Below are 25,410 nucleotides of genomic sequence, written 5' to 3'. Positions count from 1 at the left end.
TTTCCAAAAAAAACTAAGGCTGTATCTAAAATAAATGTTCACATTAGAATACAAATAAAGCACAAAGTTTTATATGTATAGTAAAAAGAACCACTCTATTTTGTAAAGTTTAATTAGTTTTAATTACTTTTCTCTTTTTAATTACTCTACACATAACGCTGCTTAAATAGAAACATTATGTTTCTTGCTGGAGAATTGTTTCATTATCCTCTTCAACTTAATATAGGATTATTAATCACTTAACAAATTGTTTCACAATAAAAAATATTTATACGTTGACTGGAAGTCAAAAATTTATATATAACATTAAATCACTAGTTAAAACTTAAAGAAAATAAAAACCAAGTATATATATATATATATATATATATATATATATATATATATATATATATATATATATATATATATATATATATATATATATATATATATATATATATATATATATATATATATATATATATATATATATATATATATATATATATATATATATATATATATATATATATATATATATATATATATATATATATATATATATATATATATATATATATATATATATATATATATATATATATATATATATATATATATATATATATATATATATATATATATATATATACAAGCATTGTGTAATAACTTACACAAGTATTTTTTTTTTACGTCGGAAAACTAGATAGGATATTTAACTACTGGTTAAAACTTAAAGCATTTAAAAAAAATAAAACACGGTATACACTAGCATTGGAATTATTTCCAATTGATGTTTTGTCAATTGCTTACTGTAGAATACTTCTTGAATGCTACAAAAAGCAAAATAAAAAAAAAACAAAAACTCAACATATTAATTCACTATATTTACATGGATAGTTTAGGTTATATATATATATATATATTAACAGAAGTTATGTTGATACATAACTTAAATGTTAAGAAAAACAATAATTATGATATTTAACTACTGGTTAAAACTTAAAGCATTTAAAAAAAATAAAACACGGTATACACTAGCATTGGAATTATTTCCAATTGATGTTTTGTCAATTGCTTACTGTAGAATACTTCTTGAATGATTCAAAAAGCAAAATAAAAAAACAAAAATACTCAACATATTAATTCACTATATTTACATGGATAGTTTAGGTTATATATATATATATTAACAGAAGTTATGTTGATACATAACTTAAATGTTAAGAATAAATAATAATTATGTACCCTAACAATTTATTTAGTCACTGTAATATTTGTTCTTTGTACAACTTTTAAATAAGTCCGTCAAGACTTTTATCTGATAAGTCTTAACTGCAATTAAAATATTTACAAAAAAAATCAACTCCAACAAATAGATTTATACACTATAACTGAGAACTGTGATTAGCCTCTATATAAGGGCTTGGCAATAGTTCATATAACATGATTTTGCTATTAAAGTTCACATATTTAAATTTTTTTATGTGATAACAATTCCATATTTATAAAGGGTTTGCAAAATATCTTTATAACTGTATATATTTTCTAAATAATATTTACTACCACTATATAACTTTTACAGACATGACTATAAACCTTTTCTTATCTTTTTTTTAAAACTTTGGTTCTATTTCAATCCACTTGAGTCATAAACTGTCTTTAGCATACTCCATGTCTGTTTGTTTATTCAAACTTTTGAGCTTTTTAATTCTTTTCGAATTTTCAGGTGATTGTAACAGTTACAAAAAATATATTTATCTGTAATCTTTTTTTTCAGCTTTAATGTCCTTTCGGGACAATGCTCCATTTACAGCTTAGATCTGATAAGCTAAAAAATTTTGCTGATCACCTTATACCTGTTATGCCATTATCAATTGACTCGTGCCTGTACTCTGAAGGTTCGCTTACCAGGGCTGCCTTCTGGTAGCTCCTTACACCTTTCCAGGTCCTCTTGTCATCGGCTACAGCTAAAAGGACTATTTTGAACCTGCACACACAATAAATAATTATATCGTATAGTATTGCCACACTTTTTTGATTTGTGGCCACAGTTTTCTCTTTGGCTCTTCTTTTATCAAACAAAGTGGCCCTTCTGCAGAAAAATACCTTGCCTTCATGGGTCACAGTAATTTATTTTTAGACGCACAAGTGACAATGATTATTTTCACTTTGCGCCTACTTTAAATTTTTCATGCCATGTTAGTCATTTTTCCGAAAACGACTCCCAGATATGAAAGCAAAATTTGTCCTGTCTATTTGGAGCATATCTACTTGGCTCCGTAGTATTAATGCTTCTTATTTCGTACCTATTTAGTACAATTTTCATACTAGTCTTGTTTGGCTAGTTCAATATGCGCGTATAACAGAGTTTAACTGACTCCATTCAGTTTCTTCTCCTTTAATTTCATCTGGCTATATTTTCAATTTGAACCCTTCTCTTTTTTTTATTATTTACTTCAATGAAGCCTAAGGTTTTTTTCAAGTTTTTTTCCGCTTTTTCAGTACAATAGATCTTTTCTAAGACTATATTTATATGTTTCATGTTTTATTCAATAACTTTTACAAGTTTTTATGCTGATTGGCCTTCTATGGTCAAATTCATGATCTTTTTATTTTTAAGAGGTGGGGGTGTCTATTGTTGCAACATGTATTTTTTTGAAATTATTTAAATTTCTTCGTCCGAAAGTATTCGTGTTAGAAAAGTACTGTATTTTTTCAGCTGATTTTTAAACACTTTTAATTAAGTTTTGCCCCGTATTTGCTAGGACTCATTTCTTCATAAAAATGTAATTTTTACGATATCCTGATTTCCACAAAATTGTGTGGATTCACCGCACCACATATTCTTTGTCTATGGTACTTCACAAAAAAATAATGCCAAGTTCGTGTCAAAGTTTGTTTTGCGATAGGGATTATCAGTGCCCATTGCGGTTTCCCTATAATCTCTTATATTATTCGTGACTGGCGTTTATCCTTAGCATAATTTATGCCTTAGTTGTATATAGTAATTGAGTGCAATTTGTCCCTTTCGTGATATTTTGACTATTACCCTGTTCTAAAGGTTTATGGGTTTAGCGCGCAGGTAGTGTGACTACTTCCTATTTATTTTTTTTTCTAGGACGCAGGATTCCACCTGAAGATTCAGCCCAAACCTCCTTCCAAGTTTGACTTTTACTTCTGATATACATTGGGCTAGCTTGGTGGATCCCCCAATGACAGGATGTTTAGCAGTTTCGTTTTTAAATGCAAATGATCCTGTCATTGGTGTCCAAATGATCCTGATTATTTCTATTAATGGTGTGTCGTGAATTTATTTAATATGTGAAATTACTTATACCCGAGAAAACTTTGTTTTATACTGTGCTATACTTTTAGACACATTTTTTTCTAAGGCTTTTTATTTATATATATACTGTCCTTATTTGGTAAGTATTCATTTGTTATCTTCTACTATTTATAATAAGATTACAGCTAGCTTGTTTATGTATTGCGCAATAAATGTAAAATCTCGCTGTTTTTCCCATTATAATTAATTTAAAATTCCTCAAAGACATTTTTTTTAAATTAGACTGAAGTGCCACTTCAGAGAGCCAAAGGTCAGTAGATGTTTTGCATGTATTTAACAACGATATACCTGCAGTGATTGAGCTCACTCCAAATTTGCTAGTTTCCAATGACCCTATTTCAGTAGACTACCCTCCTTTGCTTTTTTTAATTACCCCCCAAAATATTTTTTTTCAATATACATATCAAAAGATTCTCCATTTAATGCTGATTCTAAATTTGTATAATTTAATTAGTTTCACTACACCCATTAAAATTTAAGAGGCAATAATTAATTTCTTTTATGAAACGTAACTCCTTTTGACGAGTCTTGTCAGAACACGATTCGCGAAGTTTTATTTCGTCCCGGAGACAAAATTTGTGCAGGAAGCTATGATGTCACTTTAGATCTGAGTTAATTTTTTTCACTGGTAACTTACGAGTCTCTAGGCTATAATTTTTTGAGTTTATTTTCTACGTGACAGTAATAATTTTTACTGGCGAGATATATTAAGAAGGAAACTTTGATGTTATTTACATACCGATTAAAAAAAGAAAAAATATAGAGTTTCTTTAGAGGTTCTTTATTCGTTTTATTTTTTTTCGTTATAATTATTTTATTCAAATATTAACTGGCTGGGGGCCATGCTAGCTCTCCCTTTATCCGTTTCCTGGTATGAATTTTGGATTCCAAATTTATTTTTATCTTCTTTATAATATTGACAAGTTTTTCCGTGGTCTCATAATGTGGTTCACAAGGTTCTGAATTCGAGCACGGTTTTGTTGCTTCGTCAAATGTCTTTAATCTTTGTTTTTCATGACGTTTGGCCTTTTTCATTAGTGATTTGGCTACTTTTGCTGCTGAAGAAGGATCTTGTTGCTGTCCTATTGGTTTCTTTACTTTTCTCCACAACCTCTCTCTTAAGGAGGGTTTTCTTAACGGTGGCCCAGGTTTAGTTATATCTGTTTCTGTAGAAGAATTATCGGTGCCACATTCTGTTAGCTCACGTCTGGTAGATGGCGTTTGTTCCAAACGCCATTTTTGTGTTAAGACTATAGGTGAGTATAATGTATGCAAATCAGATAATTCATTGGTTCCTTCCAATTTTTCTTCCTCTTTGGATTTAACCTTTGGTTTATCACGTTTTAAACCATTAGGTTGTGTTTGAGGCTCTTCTTTATTGCTTTCATCGCTAGTATCCGATGAGCATCGAATATTTCCCTTTTTTCTTGTTTGTTGTGGAGAGTTTGTAGCCAAGACTGGGCTAAATACTCCTACCACCCCTCCCAACTTAAGCGGTCGTTAAAAAGGTCATAAAATTTATATGGTCTTCTGATATATACTGGTGAAACCGTTTCCTCTATTTCTTCGTCTGAAGGAATAGGCTCTGATTTCCATGGTTTTGAAAAAAATCCTTTTTTCATTCTATTATGGTGTACTACTTCTTCCTTTTCATTATACTGATGTTTTAGAACATAAGTTAAGTTATTTGGTAGAATTTTTACAATCCTTTACGGCCCATCCCATTTCGGTTTTAACTTTTTTGTCTTCTAATAAGATAAAAAAAAATAAGAAAAAAAACTAACCCTTTTAGGTTGGTTTTTTAATACATAGACCAAATCTCCTAAAGAATAATTTGTCTTATTTTTGCTTGTTCTGTCATATTTTTATTTTTGTTCTGTTTTCGCATCTTCCAAATTGTCTTTTACTTGTTCCATTGCATTTTTCATTCGCATCACCATTTCTGGCTTATACTGGTACAGATTGTAATATATTCTATCTTTTTGTATTTCATCTAAACAATTTCTGGGATATCTTAGATGTTGTACAAAAATGGCGTTTCTTTTAAAGAACGTGAAAAAGCCGTATTTACTGCAAAGACTACAAATGGTATGTGTTCATCCCAATTTTCCTCTCTTGCGTGTATCCGAAGCATGTAAGCTAATTCCCTATGTTTGCGTTCAACCTTTCCATTAGCGGCTCTAAAACATGGCCCATTGTCACTAAGTAAAACTCTAGGAAAAATTACGTGTTCCAAAAAGAGGCGGTTGACTAAAACTTTCGTAACGGGTCTTGTCTCTTCGTCTTTAATTGGAAAAGCGTCTAAATATGAGTTGAAATGGTCAACTACGGTTTCTACACATCTATTTCCGTTCCTGGAAACTGTTAAACTTCCTCCTGCTCCCCAAATGTCTATTGACATTAATTCTCCTACCCCTGAAGGGGTGGGGTATAGGCCTAATCAGGCCCTAGGGGTCTTTGGTGGCGAATTTTGTTAGGTACACTCTTGGCAGCTTTGTATGAAAGCTTTTACTTTTGAGTTCATTTTTGGAAAATAAAAATTTCCTTTTAGCCTCCCAATAGTTTTCACTTCTCACATGTGACAGCCAATAGTTGCGTGTGCCATCTGTAAAATTTCCCCTTCCAGTGATTTTGGAATTACTGGAATAATTTATAAGTCATTTTTTCTATATTCTTGCAATGGTCTGTAATATCTTACCAAAATATTTTTACTTTCTCCAGATCAAAATCATCTAAGTCCTTCAAAAAATGTTTAAAGTGCTCTGGCAGTTCCGTTTCTTTTGATAAAAAGGATTTCATAGCTAAACAAAATCATCTTTATCTTGATGATTCGAATTATTTCCATTAGATAGTATTTCTACCCCTTCCAGTTCGTTTTGGATTGTTGTGATCAAATTTCCTTCCGTATCAGGATTTCGTGACAAATAGTCTGGTAAAATGTTTGTACGGTCCTTTATATATATTGAGGTATATGAATATGCTTGAAGACGTAGTATCCACCGTGTCAGCCGTGCTGAATTGTTTTGCATCGTATGTAGCCAAATTAATGACTTTTGGTCTACGCGTAAAATAATTTTTTTTCCAAGTAAAAATTGTCGAAAATATTCAGTAAAAACTACAACTGCTTGGCATTCTCTTTCAACCGTCGAATATTTTCTTTCTGTCTCAGTCAGAGACCTGTTGGCGTATTGTACTATTGATTGTACTCCTTTCAAATTCATGTTTAATAATATGGCTCCAATTCCGTACCCCGACACATCTGTTTGTAAACAGAAGTCTTGTGACAAAACTGGTAGTTTAAGTATTGGTGCCTGTAATAATTGCCTTTTTATTTCATCCAGCGCTTCTTTTGCGTCCGCTGGACATTCGATTTTACCTGATTTTTTCAAAAGTTTTGTCAAAGGTTGCGCTATTGTTGCATAGTTTTTCATATATCGTGTGAAATAGCTTAACAAACCACAAAATGATCTGCAGCTTTTTTGATCTTTAGGAAGCTGTAAATTTTCTATGACTGTAAATTTTTCTGGATTTGGTGAAATAATACCTTGGTTTATCAGATGTCCAAGCAAAACTAGTTGTGGCACTATTATTTTTAACTTTTCTGGTTTTAATTTTAAGCCTGCTTTATCGAATTTTTCCAGTATTTTTCTAAGTCCGACTAGGTGGTCTTCGAGGTTTTCACTAAACAAAATTAGATCATCTAAATAAGCCAAGGTATCTTTTTTTCTTCTTGGGTCTCTATCTTTTAACACCTAATCCATTAGTCGACTAAAAAAATTTGAACTAAATGATAAGCCAAAAGGCATACGTTCAAATGTGAACGTTCTTCCATCGTCTAAGATTACTGTTGCTTTATGCTTTGTTTCTGGATCTAAATCTATTTGCCAATATCCAACTATTAAGTCAAAACTAGTGTAATACTTTGTACCTCCCAGCGAATCTAAAATCGTATCAATTCTTGGTAATTTCATCACGTCTTTTACCATGACGGCATTTAGTGCTCTAAAATCTATACATAACATCCAGGTGTTATCTTTTTTTCTGGCTATTACTAGTGGAAAACACCAATTGCTAACACTTTCTTTAATTATACCCTGTTCTTTCAATTCATTTATTTGGCCGTCTAGCCATGGTTTTAAATAATAAGGTGTTTTTACGGTGACTTTTTAATTGGAGGGCCCTGTGTTGATATTTTGTGCGTGATTAAGTGAGTTAATCCGTAATCCGCTTTGTGTGCTGCGAAAGTTCATCTAAAATCCCAAAGAATATATCCCACCCGGGTTTTTACGTTTTCCGGTAAATGTTTTAAATCGAATTGTTGCAAATAGTTAGTTTTCGACATTCCATACTTTTCTTGTGGTTGCGGTTTTAATGAGGATATTTGTTCGTGGCTAGTGAAATTTACGCTTAATTCTGGACTGCTTAGAGATTTTATTTCTGAATTTGAAATCTTTTCCACTGACCCAAGTTCTATTTGGTTCAGCTTTACCTTATTATCACTTAAATTTGATAGTTTTAAGTATGTGATACCATTTTCAATTTTAATAACTTGATTTTCTACGAAAATCGTGGGGTATTCTTTTAGGGTGTGTCCTCCTATCATGGCATCCTTTTTTAACCTTTTTTGTTTTGTATTTAATGTCACTAGAACTTGAGCTGTTGTTCCCCCTTTTATTGTGATTTTTCCGTTTATTTTTAGGTTATAATTTGAATCGTCACTCTCTTTATCTGTTGTTACGCAAATTTGCCTATTAGTTTCATTTGCCTGGCTTATGGTTATCGCATAAGTTAGGGTTTCCAATGCCATCCCAAATTTCCTTATAGCATCTAATCCTAGAATACAAGGAAATCGTAGATGCTTCCATATTATCAATGTTAATGTCATTCTTTTATCCCCTGTGCTAAGCTTTAAAGGACATTCCCCCAAAATTGTCAGCTTGTGCCCTTTTACTGATGTCAGGGTATTCTGGCATCTACTTCCGCGATTTTTGACACTAGGAGGGAACCTCTTAAAAACTGCCTCTCGAATTAATGATTTAGATGCACCCGTATCTAGTAAACATGGTAGCAGGCAATTCCAGAGAGGGAGGGTTGATATTGGAGCTAAATTTAAGCCCTATTATGCATAACACTTTATTATTTCTGAGAGCTTTAACGAAATTTCTCGTTTCTTTGGGGGCCAAGACTATGCCCCCTCCCCCATTGACAAGCATAAATTTGAATAGTATTTTCTCTTCAAATTTCACATAAACTTGCTTGAAAAAAACTTAACCCCATATTGAGCTTTTTCTCAGAACTTCAACGAACATGCTGCGTTGCTTTGGGAGCCGACTATGCCCCCCTCCCCGTTTGACACCTTTCAAATTTCACATAGTCTCGTTAGAACTAAATTTAACCCCTGTTGTACATACTACTTTATTGTTTTTTGTTTTGTTTTTTTTTGGGGGGGGGCTTTTAATGAAAATATATCTTTTCTTTGGGTTTTGTTTTCACAACGTAAACCCCCGTAATTCAACATGTCAATTTGCAACCTGTTCCACATTATTACTGCTCTTCACGCGCTCTCTGACACCCCCCCCCCCATATTCATTCCTAAGACAAATTCTGGATATATTCCTGTTAAAATACACGCATTAAATCCATTGGTTCGTTTTTTAACAACCCATCCCTCCGTAATACACAATTGCAATTCCCAACCTTTGCCACACTATTACTGGTCCTCTGGTGCTCTCTGAAACCCCCCCCCCCCATCGCCCATCTTCATTCCTAAGACATTTTCCTGATGCTTTCTTGTTAAAAATTACACATTAAATCAATTGGTTATGTGGTGACGTGGTTTTACTGGTATTTGGGTGATGTAGTGGTAGATGCCTTTATTCTCCCTTTATAGGGGAGATAAACTATAGCCCTAAGGTAATAAAACTTTGGTAGCGTGCCTTAGGCTATGACCGGACTAATGAGGCGTACCAGCTTGGTATGTTCGAGGGATTAAAAGTAGATTGTAGAGAGGTTGGCTATAATAGAATACTTTTATTCAATTAACATTTAATAATGCCAGATATATATTTTCTACTGGGACTGGCTGTCCCAAGTAGACCACAAGTCTCGGAAAACTACAATAATATATAATAGGATACTTAGACATTTACAATGATCCGACAAGGTTCCAAGGTATTCCTAAAAACAAAGGACCAGAGGTCAGTCCGGCATAAAGTTAGTATCCGTCTCCCTCTTCCGATAAAATGTATCTTTTATACGTTTTTATCAACCACATTTTCCTCTACCCAACTAACGCAACAGCTAGGAAGTGGGGATGTCACAATTTCCCGTTAAGCAGAAATTTCGCAAGGTCTATCCCTTGTCTTAATAAAAAGTGGTATTTCTAAACTTTGTATTTGCGTCTTAATATATTTTTACTAAATTCATAATTAACTAAATTAGAAAGCTTTACCACAGTTAATGTTTTCGCGTCCCAACCCTCCGTAATATGCCAGGTAAATTCTCGCCACCGTGACACACTATTACTGGTCCTCTGGCACTCTCTGACAATCCCATTTTCATTCCTAAGACATTTTCCAGATATTTTCCTGTTCAAAATTACCTATTAAATCCAGTGATTCATGGTTTCACAAACCAACCCTCCGTAATATACCATGTCAATTTCCAACGTGTGCCAAACTATTTCTGGTCCTCTGGCACTCTCTGCACCCCCCCCCCCCATCTTTAGTCCTAAGACATTTTCCAGATATTTTCTGATAAAAATCTTGCATTAAATCCATTGGTTCATGTTTTTCGCTACCCAACCCTCCGTAATACACCATGTCAATTTCCATCCTGCACCAAACTATTATCGCTCTGCAGTACCCTCCGACATCGCCAAATCCCCCCAAAAACATTTTCAGATATTTCTTGTTAAAAATTGGGCATTCAATCCAGTGCTTCAAATTTTCGCAAGCCAAGTCTATCAAGATACTCCACAAAACACCTCACACCATGTCATTATGGAATTGTCTCCGAGACACCCATGTGGCATCCGTCATCATCTCTAAAGCATTCTCAGCTATTTTTCTGCAAACTTGCCCAGTTTACACAAGAATCAATCGTTTAAACTTAACGGAAAGCCTTAATAATGTCTCTTATGATGAGTCCTGCTAAAAAAGGCCAGTCTAAAACAATGTATCGCCCCCTATGACACCCTCCGGTCAACATCTTAAAATCAAAAATTCTTATTACAAAATACAAATCACTTGTCCAAAAACCAAATGTAATTCTTACAAAACAAAAATACACCCCAAGAAAGCACAAATTCTTCTTACTCCCGAGTGGTTTTGTTTCATCTCAATCATTCTCTCTTCTATGAAAAATTAAAAATCAAAGTATAACTTTTTTTTCATCTATAGAGAAATTCAGAACATAATTTGAAATTTTCTTCTCTTCTCTGAGAAAATTCAGGACTGAAGTAAAACTTTATCTCTTCTTTGGGAAAATTCAGAATCGGAATGTAATTTTTTTTTTCTCTTCTTTGTGAAAATTCAGAAGAGACGTGGAAATTTTCTCTTCGTTGAAAAAATTCAGAACTGAAGTGAATCTCTTTTATCTTTTATTGGGAAATTCATATCCGAAGGGTAATTTTTTTCTCTTCTTTGGAAAAAAATCAGAATCGAAGGGGAATAGTTTTTCTTCTTTGGAAAAAATTCAGAATTTGGAGTTTAACATTTTTCTCTTCTTTAGAAAAAAATCAGAACTGAAGTTTAACATTTTTTCGCTTCTGTGGAGGAATTTAGAAGAGAACTTGAACTTTTCTTCTCCTCTTTGAGAAAATTCAAAACTGAAGTGTAACTTTTTCTTCAATGGGGGAAGCTCAGAGAAGACCATGATCTTTTTTCTTTTTTCTAAGAAAATTCAGTCTGTGCTTTCTCTGTTGATATTTAAAGTGCATTCTGGAAGTTTTCCGTTTGAAACGTATGCCTTAAGATATTTTTGTAGTGGTTTGTCATGATTTTTCTTGTCTGTTCTACCTCTGTTGATGTTTCGCAGTGCATTTGGAAGTTTTTCGTTTGAAACGTATGACTTAGGATATTTTTGTAGTATTGTGCCGTGGTTTATCTTGTCTGTGCTACCTCAGTTGATGTTTCAAAGTGGATTTTGGAGGTTTTTTATTTGAAACTTGTGACTTGGGATATTTTTGTAGTGTAGTGTCGTGATTTATCTTGTCTATGCTACCTCAGTTGATTTTCAAAGTGTGTTTTGGAAGTTTTTTGTTTTAAAACGTGTGACTTCGGATATTTTTGTAGCATTGTGTCGCTTTTATCTTGTCAGTGCTACCTCAGTTGATGTTTCAATGTGCATTGTGGAAGTTTTTCCGTTTGAATCGTATGACTTAGGATATTTGTGTAGTTTTGTTTTATGGTTTATCTTGTCTATGCTACATCAGTTGATGTTTCAAAGTGCATTCTGGAAGCTTTTAGTTGAAGCGTATGACTTAGAATATTCTTGCATTTTTGTGTCGCTGTTTGTCTAGTCTGTGCTGCCCCATTTGAAGTTTCAATGTGTATTTTGGAGGTTTTTATTTAAAAGATATGACTTTGGATATTTTTGGAGTGTAACGTCGTGTTTTATCTTGTCTATGCTACCTCAGTTGATTTTCAAAGTGCATTTTGGAAGTTTATTCCGTTTGAAACATATGTCTTGGGATATTGTTGTAGTGTCGTGGCGTGATTTATCTTGTCCGTGCTACCTCACTTTATGTTTCAAAGTGCATTCTGGAAGCTTTTCGTTTTAAACGTATGACTTAGAATATTCTTATAGTGTGTGCCATTGTTTGTCTTGTCTGTGCTGCCTCATTTGATGTTTCAAAGTGCATTTTGGAAGTTCTTTGTTTGAAACATATGACATGGTATATTTATGTAGTGTGTTGTCGTGTTATATCTTGTCTAAGCTACCTCAGTTGATTTTCAAAGTGCGTTTTGGAAGTTTTTCGTTTGAAAACGTGTGACTTCGGATATTTTTGTAGCGGTGTGTCGTGGTTTATCTTGTCTGTGCTACCCCAGTTGATGTTTGAAAGTGCATTGTGGAAGTTTTTCCCTTTGAAACGTATGACTTAGGATATTTTTTAGTGTTCTGTCGTGATTAATCTTGTCTCTGCTATCTCAGTTTATGTTTCAAAGTGCATTCTGGAACTTTTTCGGTTGAAACGTATGATAACGATGTTTTTTGTAGTGTTTTCTCCTGGTTTATCTTGTCTGTGCTACCTCAGTTGATGCTTCAAAATGTATTTTGGAAGCTTTTCATTTTTAACGTAGGACTTAAGATTTTTTTTCTAGTGCCGTGCCTTGTATTTTGTTGGTCTGTGCTACCTCAGTTGATGTCTCAAAGTGCATTTTGGAAGTTTTTTGTTTGAAACTTATGACTTAAGATATTTTTGTTGTATTGTGTCGTGATATATCTTCTCTGTGCTACCTGAGTTGATGTTTCAAAGTTCATTTTGGAAGTTTTTCGTTTGAAACGTATGACTTAGGATATTTTTGCACTGTAGTGTCGTGTTTTATCTTGTCTATGCTACCTCAGCTGATTTTCAAAGTGTGTTTTGGGAGTTTTAGTTTGAAAACATTCGATTTAGGATATTTGCTAAGTGGTGTGTCATGATATATCTTGTTTATGCTACTTCAGTTGATGTTTCAAGTGCGGATTTTGGAAGTTTTTTGTTTTATACGTAAGACTTGGGATATCTTTGAAGTATTGTGTCGTGATTTGTCTTGTCTGTAATACCTCAGTTGATGTTTCAAAGAGTATTCTGGAAGTGTTTTGTTTGAAACTTGTATTTTTGTAGCGTTGTGTCGTGGTTTATCTTGTCATTGCTACCTCAGTTGATGTTTCAAAGTGCATTAAGAAGTTTTTCATTTGAAATGTAGTTCTTAAGATATTTTTGTAGTGTTGTGTCATGGTTTATCTTGTCTGTGCCACCTCAATCGATGGTTAGGAATTACATTTTTGAGGTTTTTTGTTTCAAACGTATGACTTGGGAAATTTTGTAGTGTTGTGTTATGGTTTTATCTTATCAGTGTTTCCTCACTTGATTTTTCAAAGCGCATTCTGGAAGCTTTTCGTTTGAAACGTATGACTTAGAATATTCTTGTAGAGTTGTGTTGTACACTGTCTTGTCTATGCTACTTCATTCAATGTTTCAAAGTGCATTTTAGAACTTTTTTGTTTCAAACGTACGACTTTTTCAAACAGTGTTTCAAACAGTGTTTCAAACAGTGTGACTTTGGATGTTTTGGTAGCGTTGTGTCGTGGTTTATCTTGTCAGTGTTATCTCTGTTGCTGTTTCATAGTACATTTTTGAAGTTTTTCCGTTTGAAACGTATGACATAGGTTATTTTGTAGTGTTGTGTAGTGGTTCATCTTGTCTCTGCTACCTCAGTTGATGTTTCAAAGTGCATTCTAGGAGCTTTTGGTTAGAGACTTCTGACTTAGAATATTCTTGTAGTGTTGCGTCGTAGTTTGTCTTGTCTGTGCTGGCTCTTTTGATGTTTCAAAGTGCATTTTGGAAGTTTTTGTTTGAAACGTATGACTTAGAATATTTTTGGAGTGTAGTGTCGTGTTTTATCTGGTCTCTGCTACCTTAGTTGATTTTCAAAGTGCGTTTGAAAATCAACGTGCGTTGTGCATTTGGTAGGATATATTTCTATTATAGTGTCGTGTTTTATCTTGTCTATGTCACCTCAGTTGATTTTCTTAGTGCGTTATGGAAGTTTCTTGTTTGAAAATGAGTGACTTAGGATATCTTTATAGCGTTTTTTCGTGTTTTATCTTGTCAGTGCTACCTCAGTTGATCTTTCAAAGTGCATTGGGAAGTTTTTCGTTTGAAATTTAGTACTTAAGATATTTTTGTTGTGCGGTTTCATGGTTTATCTTGTCTGTGCTACCTCAATCTTTGATTTCAAAGTGCATTTTGTAAGTTTTTCGTTTCAAACGTAAGTCTTGGGAAATTTTGTAGTGTTGTTTCAGGGTTTATCTTGTATGTGCTACTTCACTTGATGTTTCAAAGTACATTCTGGAACTTTTTGGTTTAAAACGTATCATATAGGATTTTTTTGTAGTGTTGTGTCGTGGTTTGTCTTGTTTGTGGCACCTCAATTGATATTTCAAAACGTATTTTGGAAGCTTTTCGTTTGAAACGTATGACTTAGGTTTTTTTGTAGTTTAGTGTCTTATTTTTTTTTGTCTGTGCTACCTCTATTGATGTTATAAACTGCATTTTGGTTGTTTTTCGTTTGAAACATATGACTTCGGATATTTTGGTAGTATTGTGTTGTGATTTATCCTGTCTATGCTATTTTAGTTGATGTTTCAAAGTGCATTCTGGAAGCTTTTCGTTTGAAATGTATGACTTAGGATATTCTTGTAGTGTTGTGTCGTAGTTTGTCTTGACTGTGCTACCTCATTTGATGTTTCAAACTGCATTTTGGAAGTTTTTTGTTTGAAACGTATGACTTAGGATATTTCTGCAGTGTAGTGTCGTGTTTTATCTTGTCTGTGCTACCTCAGTCAATTTTCAAAGCACGTTTTGGGAGTTTTTAGTTAGAAAACGTACAAATTGGGATATTTGTGCAGTGTTGTGTCATGATATATCTTGTCTCTGCTACCTCAGTTGATGTTTCAAAGTGCATTTTGGAAGTTTTTTGTTTGAAACGGAGGGCTTGGGATATTTTTGTAGTATTGTGTCATGATTTATCTTGTCTGTGCAACCTCTTTGGATATTTCAAAGGGCATTCTGGAAATTTTTCGTTTGAAACGTATGACATAGGATATTTTTGTAGTGTTCTGTCGTGGTTTTATCTTGTCTGTGCTACCTTAGTTGATGTTTCAAAGTGACTTTTGGAAGTTTTTCGTTTGAAATTTGTGACGTAGGATGTTCTTGTAGTGTTATGTCGTGGTTTTTTTTTGTCTGGGCTACCTCATTTGATGCTTCAAAGTGCATTTTAGAAGTATTTCGTTAGAAACGTGTGACATAGGATATTTTTGTAGCGTTGTGTCGTAATTTATCTTGTCGGTGCTACCTCAGATGATGTTTCAAATTACATATTGGAAGTTTTTTGTTTGAATCGTATGACTTAGGATATTTTCTGTAGTGTTGTGTCATGGTATATCTTTGTCTGTGCTACCTCAATTGATGTTTTAAAGTGCATTTCAGAAGTTTTTATTTTGAAATGTGTGAGTTGGTAATATACTGTATTGTTATTAGTGCTTTTACGTTAACCTACACAGACTAGGTTAAATTAGGTTAGAAGACGCCTCACCTAACCTAACTTAACCTAGTCTGTGCAGGTTAACGTAAAAGCACTAGTACCAAGGCAGTTTCCAATTTGTCCGCAAATGTTTTGTTTTTAAGTTTTATAATAGCAAAATAAAAAACGACGCAATACCACAAAAATATCATAAGTCATACGTTTCAAACAAAAAACCTTCAAAGTGCACATTGGAACATCAACTTGTGATGCACAGACACAGATAACGCATGACAAAACACAACAAAAATATCCTTAGTCATAAGCTTCAAACGGAAAACTTCCAAAATGCACTTTGAAACACCAACTGAGGTAGCAGAGGCAAAGATAAAGCACGACACAACACTACAAAAACATCCTGAGTAATACTTTTCAAACGAAAAATTTCCAAAACTCACTTTAAAACATCAACTGAGGTAGCACAGACAAGATAAACCACGACGAAACACTGCAAAAAATATCCTAAGTCATACATTTCGAACAAAAAACTTCCAAAACTCATTTTGAAACATCTTACTGAGGTAGCATAGACAATATAAATTACGACACAACACTACAAAAATATCCGAAGCTTAACAAGAGCAGATAAATATTCATATAAGTTCCATCTTTGTGTAAAAAAATATAATTTTTCATATTATACTAGCCAGTGTTGGAAATTACTTAAGTAAAATCACTTAAGTAAATAATCTCAGTACTTGAAATCTATTTAAGTAAAAGACCCCGAAAGTTCTCAATATTCGTATTTAAGTAAAAATTAGAAGTACTTAAGAGCACTTAAGTATCCAAGTAAGTTTAGACCAGTGTTCAATTTCAATACCAACTTTATTGAGAATATGCTCACTGTGACGCTTTTGCAACGCTAATCTATTAATTATCTCAAACAACCAGTTGATATTAATAAATTGGGGGATGATTCCTGAAATTTTGGGAGGGGTGGAGTGAAATCAAGCGGCACCAAATTTATTGTTTTCTCAGATATTTTTGATGAAAATGCCAAAAAAGGCGTTTTTGAATGAAACTACCCTAAAACAGGAACTTTCGTTATTTCTGAAAAGAAACACATAAAGGAGGCACATATCCCCCTCCCCCAATTTACTTGCCTGTTATTAATTAAAGTAAAACAGAAAACATCACCACCTTTATTTTCCAACTCTCCTGCTAATATTTACATCCTGCTAGGCGGCGGAGACTGGTGATTCAAGAGCCGTCTATAAAATCAATAATGAGATTATTGGACAGAAATCCTCTAATCAACATGGACCAGTAAAAGACCCCTCGGGCATCCTGATAACACAGCAGTCTGACGTAAACGAACTTTGGTCCAGTTACTTCGAGAAGTTGTTGAATAGACCTCCACCAGAGGATCACCCAGAGATCCCAGCAACAACACTGTTTTCCTTAGATATCAGCACGTACCCGCCGTCATCCACTGAAATTATAGCTGCAGAAAAGAAGCTGAAAAAAGGGAAGTCGCCTGGCGAAGACAGGATATCCGTGGAAAAGATCAAAGCGACTGTTATGACCTGCCTCAAGTTCTGGACAGCGTTGTTCGCAGTAATCTGGACGACCGCCAAAATACATTTGGATTGGAAACGCAGCACGCTTGTGAGGATCTTTAGGAAAGGCGATACGTCCTTCCCAGGCAACTTGCGAGGAATCTGCATGCTTTCCATGCCAAGCAAATTGCTGACGCACATTTTACTGCAGAGAATCAGCTCGCAGCTCGACAGACACCTTCGTGACAAGCAACATGGATTCAGACCGAACCGTTCATGTGCAGACTTGATATTCACCCTACTGCTACTGACTGAAGAAAGCAGAGAATGGTGCTCCAGAATCTATATGATATTCATCGATTTTGAGGAGGCATTTGACTCAGTAGACCTCCAAAGTCTGTGGAAGATCCTACTGCATTACGGAATCCCTGAAAAGATAGTTTCACTGATTGTTGCGTTTTATGAAGGTAGCGAGTGCTTTGTAAAGACACCAGATGGCCAAACTCGTTTCTTCCGCATTATGTCAGGAGTTAAGCAAGGTTGCGTCTTGTCACCGCTACTTTTCGTAATTGTCATTGATTGCATACTGCGAAATACAAGCACAGATGGAATCCAGTTGAATCCAGAAACACGCCTCAGTGATGTAGACTTCGCTGACGAAATCGCCGTCCTAGAATCATGCTAGCAAAGACTCCAAGAAATCCTTGACAAAGTGAGGGAGAGAGGTGGCCATGTCGGCCTGAAAATAAATAATGAGAAAAAAATGCATGGCTACCACAGATTCAGCCCCGAGCATCACTTGCGGAGACCAACACATAGAGCAAGTCGTCCATTTCAAATACTTGGGAAGCGTAATAAAAAGCACCGGATCTACCACAAAAGAATTGCTCATAAGAATCGGCTAAGCCAATGGGGCCTTCAATAGGTTACAGAAAGTATGGCGGTCCCAAAGCTTCTCTATACGGCTAAAGCTACGACTCTTCAATAGCAATGTTATGCCATTGCTGCTTTACGCAGCCGAAGCCTGGCACCTGAACCAGAAACAAGAGAGAAGAATACTTGCTGTTGAAAACACATGTCTCAAAAGAATTCTCAAAATTCGTTGGCAGCAGAGAATAACAAACCAATCCATCCGTGACAAGACTGGCCAGCCTCTTGTGACATATATCACAAGAGTCCGCCGATGGAGATACCTTGGCCATGTACTACATATGGACGATCTCCGACTACCAAATGCAGCGCTCCATTGGCAGCCATCGGGTCCACACTGCAGGGGCAGACCCAGAAACACCCTGCGTCGAACGTACCAGACAGATCTCTGTAACCTGCACACATCAATCCAACCTCAGTGGGAGGACATACTTGCAGCAGCAAACCGGCAGGAAGATTGGCGGCTCCTTCTTGATGCCCTGGGTGCCTCTGGAGGCACAGGCGGATCTAAGGTCTAAGGTAGATATTCGTATCTTTCCTTAAGGTTTATGCTCCCTGAGCAATTTTTTTGTATCTTGCAGTTTCCTTATATCAACGAAAAAAGACAATTCCATAGATCACAATCAACTCTATTCATTCGCCGAATTATATCTTAAAAATTTGGCATACATGGTATCTTAGATTGAAAATACACTGAAAACATGTTAAAAAATCGAGCTGAAAATAATCAGGGGGTATTTAGGACGATGTTGAACTAAACCCAAACCCAATATATACATGCAAACACACACACACACACACGCGCGCAGATTTTCTGTAAACTTACTTCTAATGTTATATTTGTTAGAGTTGCAGAATTTTTTTTTCCACAAAGGATATTTTTCAACTAAAAGTAAAGAACCGCTACATTAAATCAAAGATGAGCACAAATAAAGACGAATAATTGCTCAAACGCAAATTTTCTGTAAAATTACTTCTAGTCTTATATATGTTAGAGTGGCAGAAACTTTTTTCCAAAAAGGATGTTTTCTAAACTAAAAGTAGAGAGCTGCTATATTAAATCAAAGATGAGCATAAATAAAGTCGAATAATTATTCAAGCGTGAATTGTCTGTAGACTTACTTCTAATGCTATAATTGTTAGAGTGCCAGAAACTTTTTTTTTCACAAAGGATCTTTTTCAACTGAAAGTAAAGAGTTGCTACATTAAATCAAAAATGAGCAGATATAAAGTCGAACGATTGTTCAAGCGCAAATTTTCTGTAACTTACTTATAATGCTATATTTGTTAGAGTGGCAGAAACCTTTTTTTACACAAAGGATCTTTTTCAACTAAAAGTAAAGAGTTGCTACATTAAATCAAAAATGAGCAGATATAAAGTCGAATAATTGTTAAAGCGCAAATTTTCTGTAACATACTTCTAATGTTATATTTGTTAGAGTGGCGGAAACTTTTTTTTCCACAAAGGATGTTTTTCAACTAAAAGTAAAGAACTGCTACATTAAATCAAAGATGAGCACAAATAAAGACGAATAATCACTCAAACGCAAATTTTCTGTAAAATTACTTCTAGTCTTATATATGTTAGAGTAGTAGAAATTTTTTTTCCACAAAGGATGTTTTTTAAACTAAAACTAAATAGCTGCTGCATTAAATCAAAGATGAGCAGAAATAACGTCGAATAATTGTTCAAGCGCGCATTTTCTGTAAACTTACTTCTAATGCTATATTTGTTAGAGTGGCAGAATTTTTTTCCGCAAAGGATCTTTTTCAACTAAAAGTAAAGAATTGCTACATTAAATCAAAAATGAGCAGATATAAAGTCGAATAATTGTTCAAGCGCAAATTTTCTGTAAACTTACTTCTAATGTTATATTTTTTAGAGTGGCGGAAACTTTTTTTCCACAAAGGATGTTCTTCAAAATAAAGTAAAGAGCTGCTACGTTAAATCAATGATGAGCAAAAATAAAGTCGAATAATTTTTCAAGCGTAAATTTTCTGTAAACTAACAGCTAATGTTATCTTTGTTAGTGACAAAAACTTTTTTCCACAAGGGATGTTTTTCAACTAAAAGTAAAGAGTTGCTACATTACATCAAAGACGAGCAGAAATAAAATTGAATAATCATTCAAGCGCAAATTTTCTGTAACTTACTTCTAATGCTATATTTGCTAGAGTGGCGGAAACTTTTTTTTTTCCACAAAGGATCTTTTTCAACTAAAAGTAAAGAGTTGCTACATTAAATCAAAAATGAGCAGAAATAAAGTCGAATAATTGTTCAAGCGCAAATTTTCTGTAACATACTTCTAATGTTATATTTGTTAGAGTGGCGGAAACCTTTTTTCCACAAAGGATCTTTTTCAACTAAAAGTAAAGAGTTGCTACATTAAATCAAAAATGAGCAGAAATAAAGTTGAATAATTGTTCAAGCGCAAATTTTCTGGAACTTACTTCTAATGTTATATTTGTTAGAGTGGCAGAAACTTTTTTTTCTGCAAAGGATCTTTTTCAACTAAAAGTAAAGAACTGCTACATTAAATCAAAGATGAGCACAAATAAAGACGAATAATTGCTCAAACGCAAATTTTCTGTAAAATTACTTCTAGTCTTATATATGTTAGAGTAGTAAAAATTTTTTTCCCCAAAGGATGTTTTTTAAACTAAAACTAGAGAGCTGCTACATTAAATCAAAGATGAGCAGAAATAAAGTCGAATAATTATTCAAGCGCACATTTTCTGTAGACTTACTTCTAATGCTATATTTGTTAGAGTGGCAGAAACTTTTTTTTCTATAAAGGATTTTTTTCAACTAAAAGTAAAGAGTTGCTACATTAAATCAAAGATGAACAGAAATAAAGTCAAATAATTGTTCAAGCGCAAATTTTCTGTAACATACTTCTAATGTTATATTTGTTAGAGTGGCAGAAACTTTTTTTTCCACAAAGGATCTTTTTCAACTAAAAGTAAAGAGTTGCTACATTAAATCAAGAATGAGCAGATAGAAAGTCGAATAATTGTTCAGGCGCAAATTTTCTGTAACTTACTTCTAATTTTACATTTGTTAGAGTGGCAGAAACTTTTTTTCCACAAAGGATGTTCTTCAAAATAAAGTAAAGAGCTGCTACGTTAAATCAAAGATGAGCAGAAATAAAGTCGAATAATTTTTCAAGCGTAAAATTTCTGAAAACTAACATCTAATGTTATATTTGTTAGTGGCAAAAACTTTTTTCAACAAGGGAGGTTTTTCAACTAAAAGTAAAGAGTTGCTACATTACATCAAAGACGAGCAGAAATAAAATCGAATAACTGTTCTAGTGCAAATTTTCTATAAACTTACTTCTAATGATATATATTTTAGAGTGACAGAAACTGTTTTTTCCACAAAGGATGTTTTTCAACTAAAAGCAAAGAACTGCTACATTATATCAAAGACGAGCACAAATAAAGACGAATAATTGCTCAAACGCAAATTTTCTGTAAAATTACTTCTAATGTTATATATGTTAGAGTGGCAGAAACTTTTTTCCAAAAAGGATGTTTTCTAAACTAAAAGTAAAGAGCTGCTACATTAAATCAAAGATGAGCAGAAATAAAGTCGAATAATTATTCAATTGCAAATTGTCTGTAAACTTACTTCTAATGCTATATTTGTTAGAGTGGCAGAAACTTTTTTTTTCACAAAGGATCTTTTTCAACTAAAAGTAAAGAGTTGCTACATTAAATCAAAAATGAGCAGAAATAAAGTCGAATAATTGTTCAAGCGCAAATTTTCCGTAGCTTACTTCTAATTTTATATTTGTTAGAGTGGCGGAAACTTTTTTTTCCACAAAGGATGTTCTTCAAAATAAAGTAAAGAGCTGCTACGTTAAATCAAAGATAAGCAGAAATAAAGTCGAATAATTTTTCAAGCGTAAATTTTCTGGAAACTAACATCTAATGTTATATTTGTTAGTGGCAAAAACTTTTTTCCACAAGGGATGTTTTTCAACTTAAAGTAAAGAGTTGCTACATTACATAAAAGACGAGCAGAAATAAAATCGAATAATTGTTCAAGCCCAAATTTTCTGTAACTTACTTCTAATGTTACATTTGTTAGAGTGGCGGAACCTTTTTTTCCACAAAGGATGTTCTTCAAAATAAAGTAAAGAGCTGCTACTTTAAATCAAAGACGAGCAGAAATAAAATTGAATAACTGTTCTAGTGCAAATTTTCTATAAACTTACTTCTAATGATACATATGTTAGAGTGGCAGAAACTTTTTTTTGCACAAAGGATGTTTTTCAACTAAAAGTAAAGAGTTGCTACATTAAATCAAATATGAGCAGAAATAAAGTCGAATAATTGTTCAAGCACAATTTTCAGTAAACTTATTTCTAATGATATATTTGTTAGAGTGGCAGAAACTCTTTTTTCCACAAAGGATATTCTTCAACTAAAAGTAAAGAGCTTCTATATTAAATCAAAGATGAGCAGGAATAAATTCGAATAATTGTTCAAACGCAAATTTTCTGTAAACTTACTTTTAATTTTATAATTGATAGAGTGGCAGAAACGTTACATATTCATTTAATTTAAGCCTTTTTTCAGCTATAATAATGTTTGGTGTGATTGACACAGAATTATATTGGACTGAAATATTCCTCAACTGGTGTTATTTTCGAAGCGGATTTCTTATTGATAGATGAACAACGTCGCGAAGTTTATAGCCATAAACGGAACGGCAAATACAGTATGTTTAAGTACGATAAAAAAGATGGTGTTCAACATTAAATTTAATAAATCGAAACGGCTTTTACGATAGAATCATAAGATCACGTAATGAAAATGGTTATGAAATAAAACACGTACAAGAGAAAATTCAGGAAATATGCAGTTTTTTCAATGTGCGTGCTGTTTATGTTAAGGGAAACGTGCCGACTGATAAACACTTACTAGGAAGGTGTGATAAAGACATACCATTATTCAACTTAGAAGACTTCAAATGTGAGAAATATCTGCATTCAGTACATGATCCGGAAGATGAAGTTAGATATTTTTCTCAATGGGTACCTGAAAAGATACCTGACATAGAAAAACACATCAGATATCCAAAGACCTAAACTTCTGCTCCTTCTATAAAAAGGATTAAACATTTTTTGAATATGTAAATTTGTGAATACCTATACTATCAAGAATGAACAGGAGGAATACAAACACCCATCGATCAATTTATGTATAATCTTATTACTGAAGATACTTATAAGAGAGCATTCCTATTATATTTGCAATAAATATTGATTGCCCAAATAATTACAGATTCAAAACGTCCAAACTTGTTCAATGATATTAATAATACATAGTAATGTGTGTAACATATCTTTTATGTTAATATTCTACATGTTGCTATTTCAATATAAATATTTTATGCATTACTTTGTTGGAGTTTGGAAAATATGCCCATTGAAAAGGATTACATAGTATTGGAGTATACACAAAGTTGAAAATAATACGATTCATCAAATGCTAATTTCAATATCCTTAATGTTGATACTCGCTACAGAAGGAGCATTTTCAAAAGACATTATTCTATCATTTTCCTCATAGGGCAGTCACATCATCACTTTGAATAGATATTACATTATTTATTTCGACTTTACCATCACCCTACAAACCATTTAAACCACTTTACCACAGCTGGTGGCGGTTAGAAAAACTGAGCCAGGAGGACTAAATAAAAATCATATATTAAACTAACATGGCTTTACCAGATGAAAAAATGGCTTCCCTATCCACGGTACTTGAAATTGCCAAACTCATACCATAATAGGCGGGAATTTCAGATGTCGATGAGTATCTCAAAAAATAGAAAATTTTTGACGATCTAAGTCAGTCGTTTGACAATAAGGCCAAAGAGCAATGCGTTGCAGCTTCACTAAGTGGAAGCGCCCCTAAACAATTTGAGACAATTGAGGAAACAGAGCCCAAGGACATTCAAACTCTTATTGAATCTTTTAAAACAAGGTTCATACAACGAGTGTTTCCGAGAGCATAAAAACAGAGGTAGTGACATTCAATACCTCAACTAATATCAGGGAACACGCAGACAAAATTTTTCGGTCTGTATGCTTACAGTTAGCGAAAGGTGGAAATGACGAGACGGTACAAAAATTAGAATTACATGCTTTTATGCAGGGTTTGTCAAAAAAGCTAACCAGATTAATGCTATGACGAAGAATAGAAAATTTAGAGCAAGATTTAACTCTAGTAGAAAAAGCATTAAAAATTGACGAGGTTATAAAAAAGTTTGATCAAATGTCAATAAATAACACAGGAACCCAAGAAACTGTGCAATATGAAAGGGGACAGAAGCGGGTGAGCTTTGAAGAGCCAAATCTTGAACCAAAAAGGCGCGAAGAAGGCCAAGCATCGCCGTCTATGGAAGAAGCCGACAGATTCCACGACCTTGAGTCGTTAGCAGCTAGTAACTATAGAAAATATGGGCACCCACCACCACCAAAGACAGATAGTTGGAGAACCAACAATGATAGATCAAGAATATTTAGAAGTACTCATACACCCCGTACAAACCAGAAAACCAACAAACAATTTAAGAGAATGTTTAAATGCTATTATGGTGGGAAACCGAAATCAAATGGTTAACAACACCCATGGTCAAAATAGCAACGCTGAAGAAAACTGGGATAGCCCCAGAAACGTTTGGTCAAAAAGTGGGTATTTAAACGGAGAAACCAGCCTGTAAGGGTCGACAGAGCTGAATCATTACAAAGACCCCTTTATAGTTTAGAGTGTTGTGATAACGAAGCAAATAATAATAATCTACCGATTTTGCGTTTTAACATTGAGTGTTTCTAAAATTTACGGTGTTTACTTGATACGGGTGCGTCTAAATCATTAATTCGAGAGGAAGTTTTAAAATGTTTCCTACTAGTGTAAAAAATCGCATAAGCAGATGTCAGAATATCCTAACATCAGTAACAGGTCACAACCTGACAATTTTGGGAAAATGTCCATTAAAATTTAGCAAAGGGGTTGAAGAAATAACAGTAACGGTGATAATGTGTCAGCAACTACCATTTCCTTGTATTCTAGGAGTAGATGCTATAAGAAAATATGGCATCGTAGGGGAACCCCTAACTGATATAATAACCATAAGCCAGTCAAACGAAACTAATAGGCAAATTTGCGTAACAACAGATAAAAAGAGTGCGATTCGGATTATAACTTAAAAATAAACGGAAAAATCATAATAAAAGGGGGGAAATCAGCTCAAGTGTTAGAAACATTAAAAACAAAAGAAGGAAATAATAAAACAATAGATGCCATAATAGGGGGGTACACCCTCGAGGGATATCCCACAATT

The 25,410-nt window shown here is 33.7% G+C and overlaps 1 protein-coding gene across 1 annotated transcript in view; it reads right to left on the bottom strand.

Annotated features, from left to right (window-relative positions):
- The window catches only part of LOC148950978 (uncharacterized), a 56,346-nt gene extending 33,242 nt beyond the window's left edge, over positions 1 to 23,104 (bottom strand). Inside the window, exon 1 of the mRNA XM_089090080.1 lies at positions 23,007 to 23,104. Coding sequence (XP_088946206.1) covers positions 23,007 to 23,009 — 3 coding nt within the window. The 5' untranslated portion in view covers positions 23,010 to 23,104. The remainder of the gene's footprint in view (positions 1 to 23,006) is intronic.
- Between the last annotated feature and the right edge of the window lie 2,306 nt (positions 23,105 to 25,410).

Source organism: Artemia sp. Qi Xiang Cuo, chromosome 6, assembly GCF_049724085.1.
Source record: "Artemia sp. Qi Xiang Cuo chromosome 6, ASM4972408v1, whole genome shotgun sequence".
Taxonomy (NCBI): Eukaryota; Metazoa; Arthropoda; class Branchiopoda; order Anostraca; family Artemiidae; genus Artemia; species Artemia sp. Qi Xiang Cuo.
This window is presented reverse-complemented; position numbering and strand designations above follow the sequence as displayed.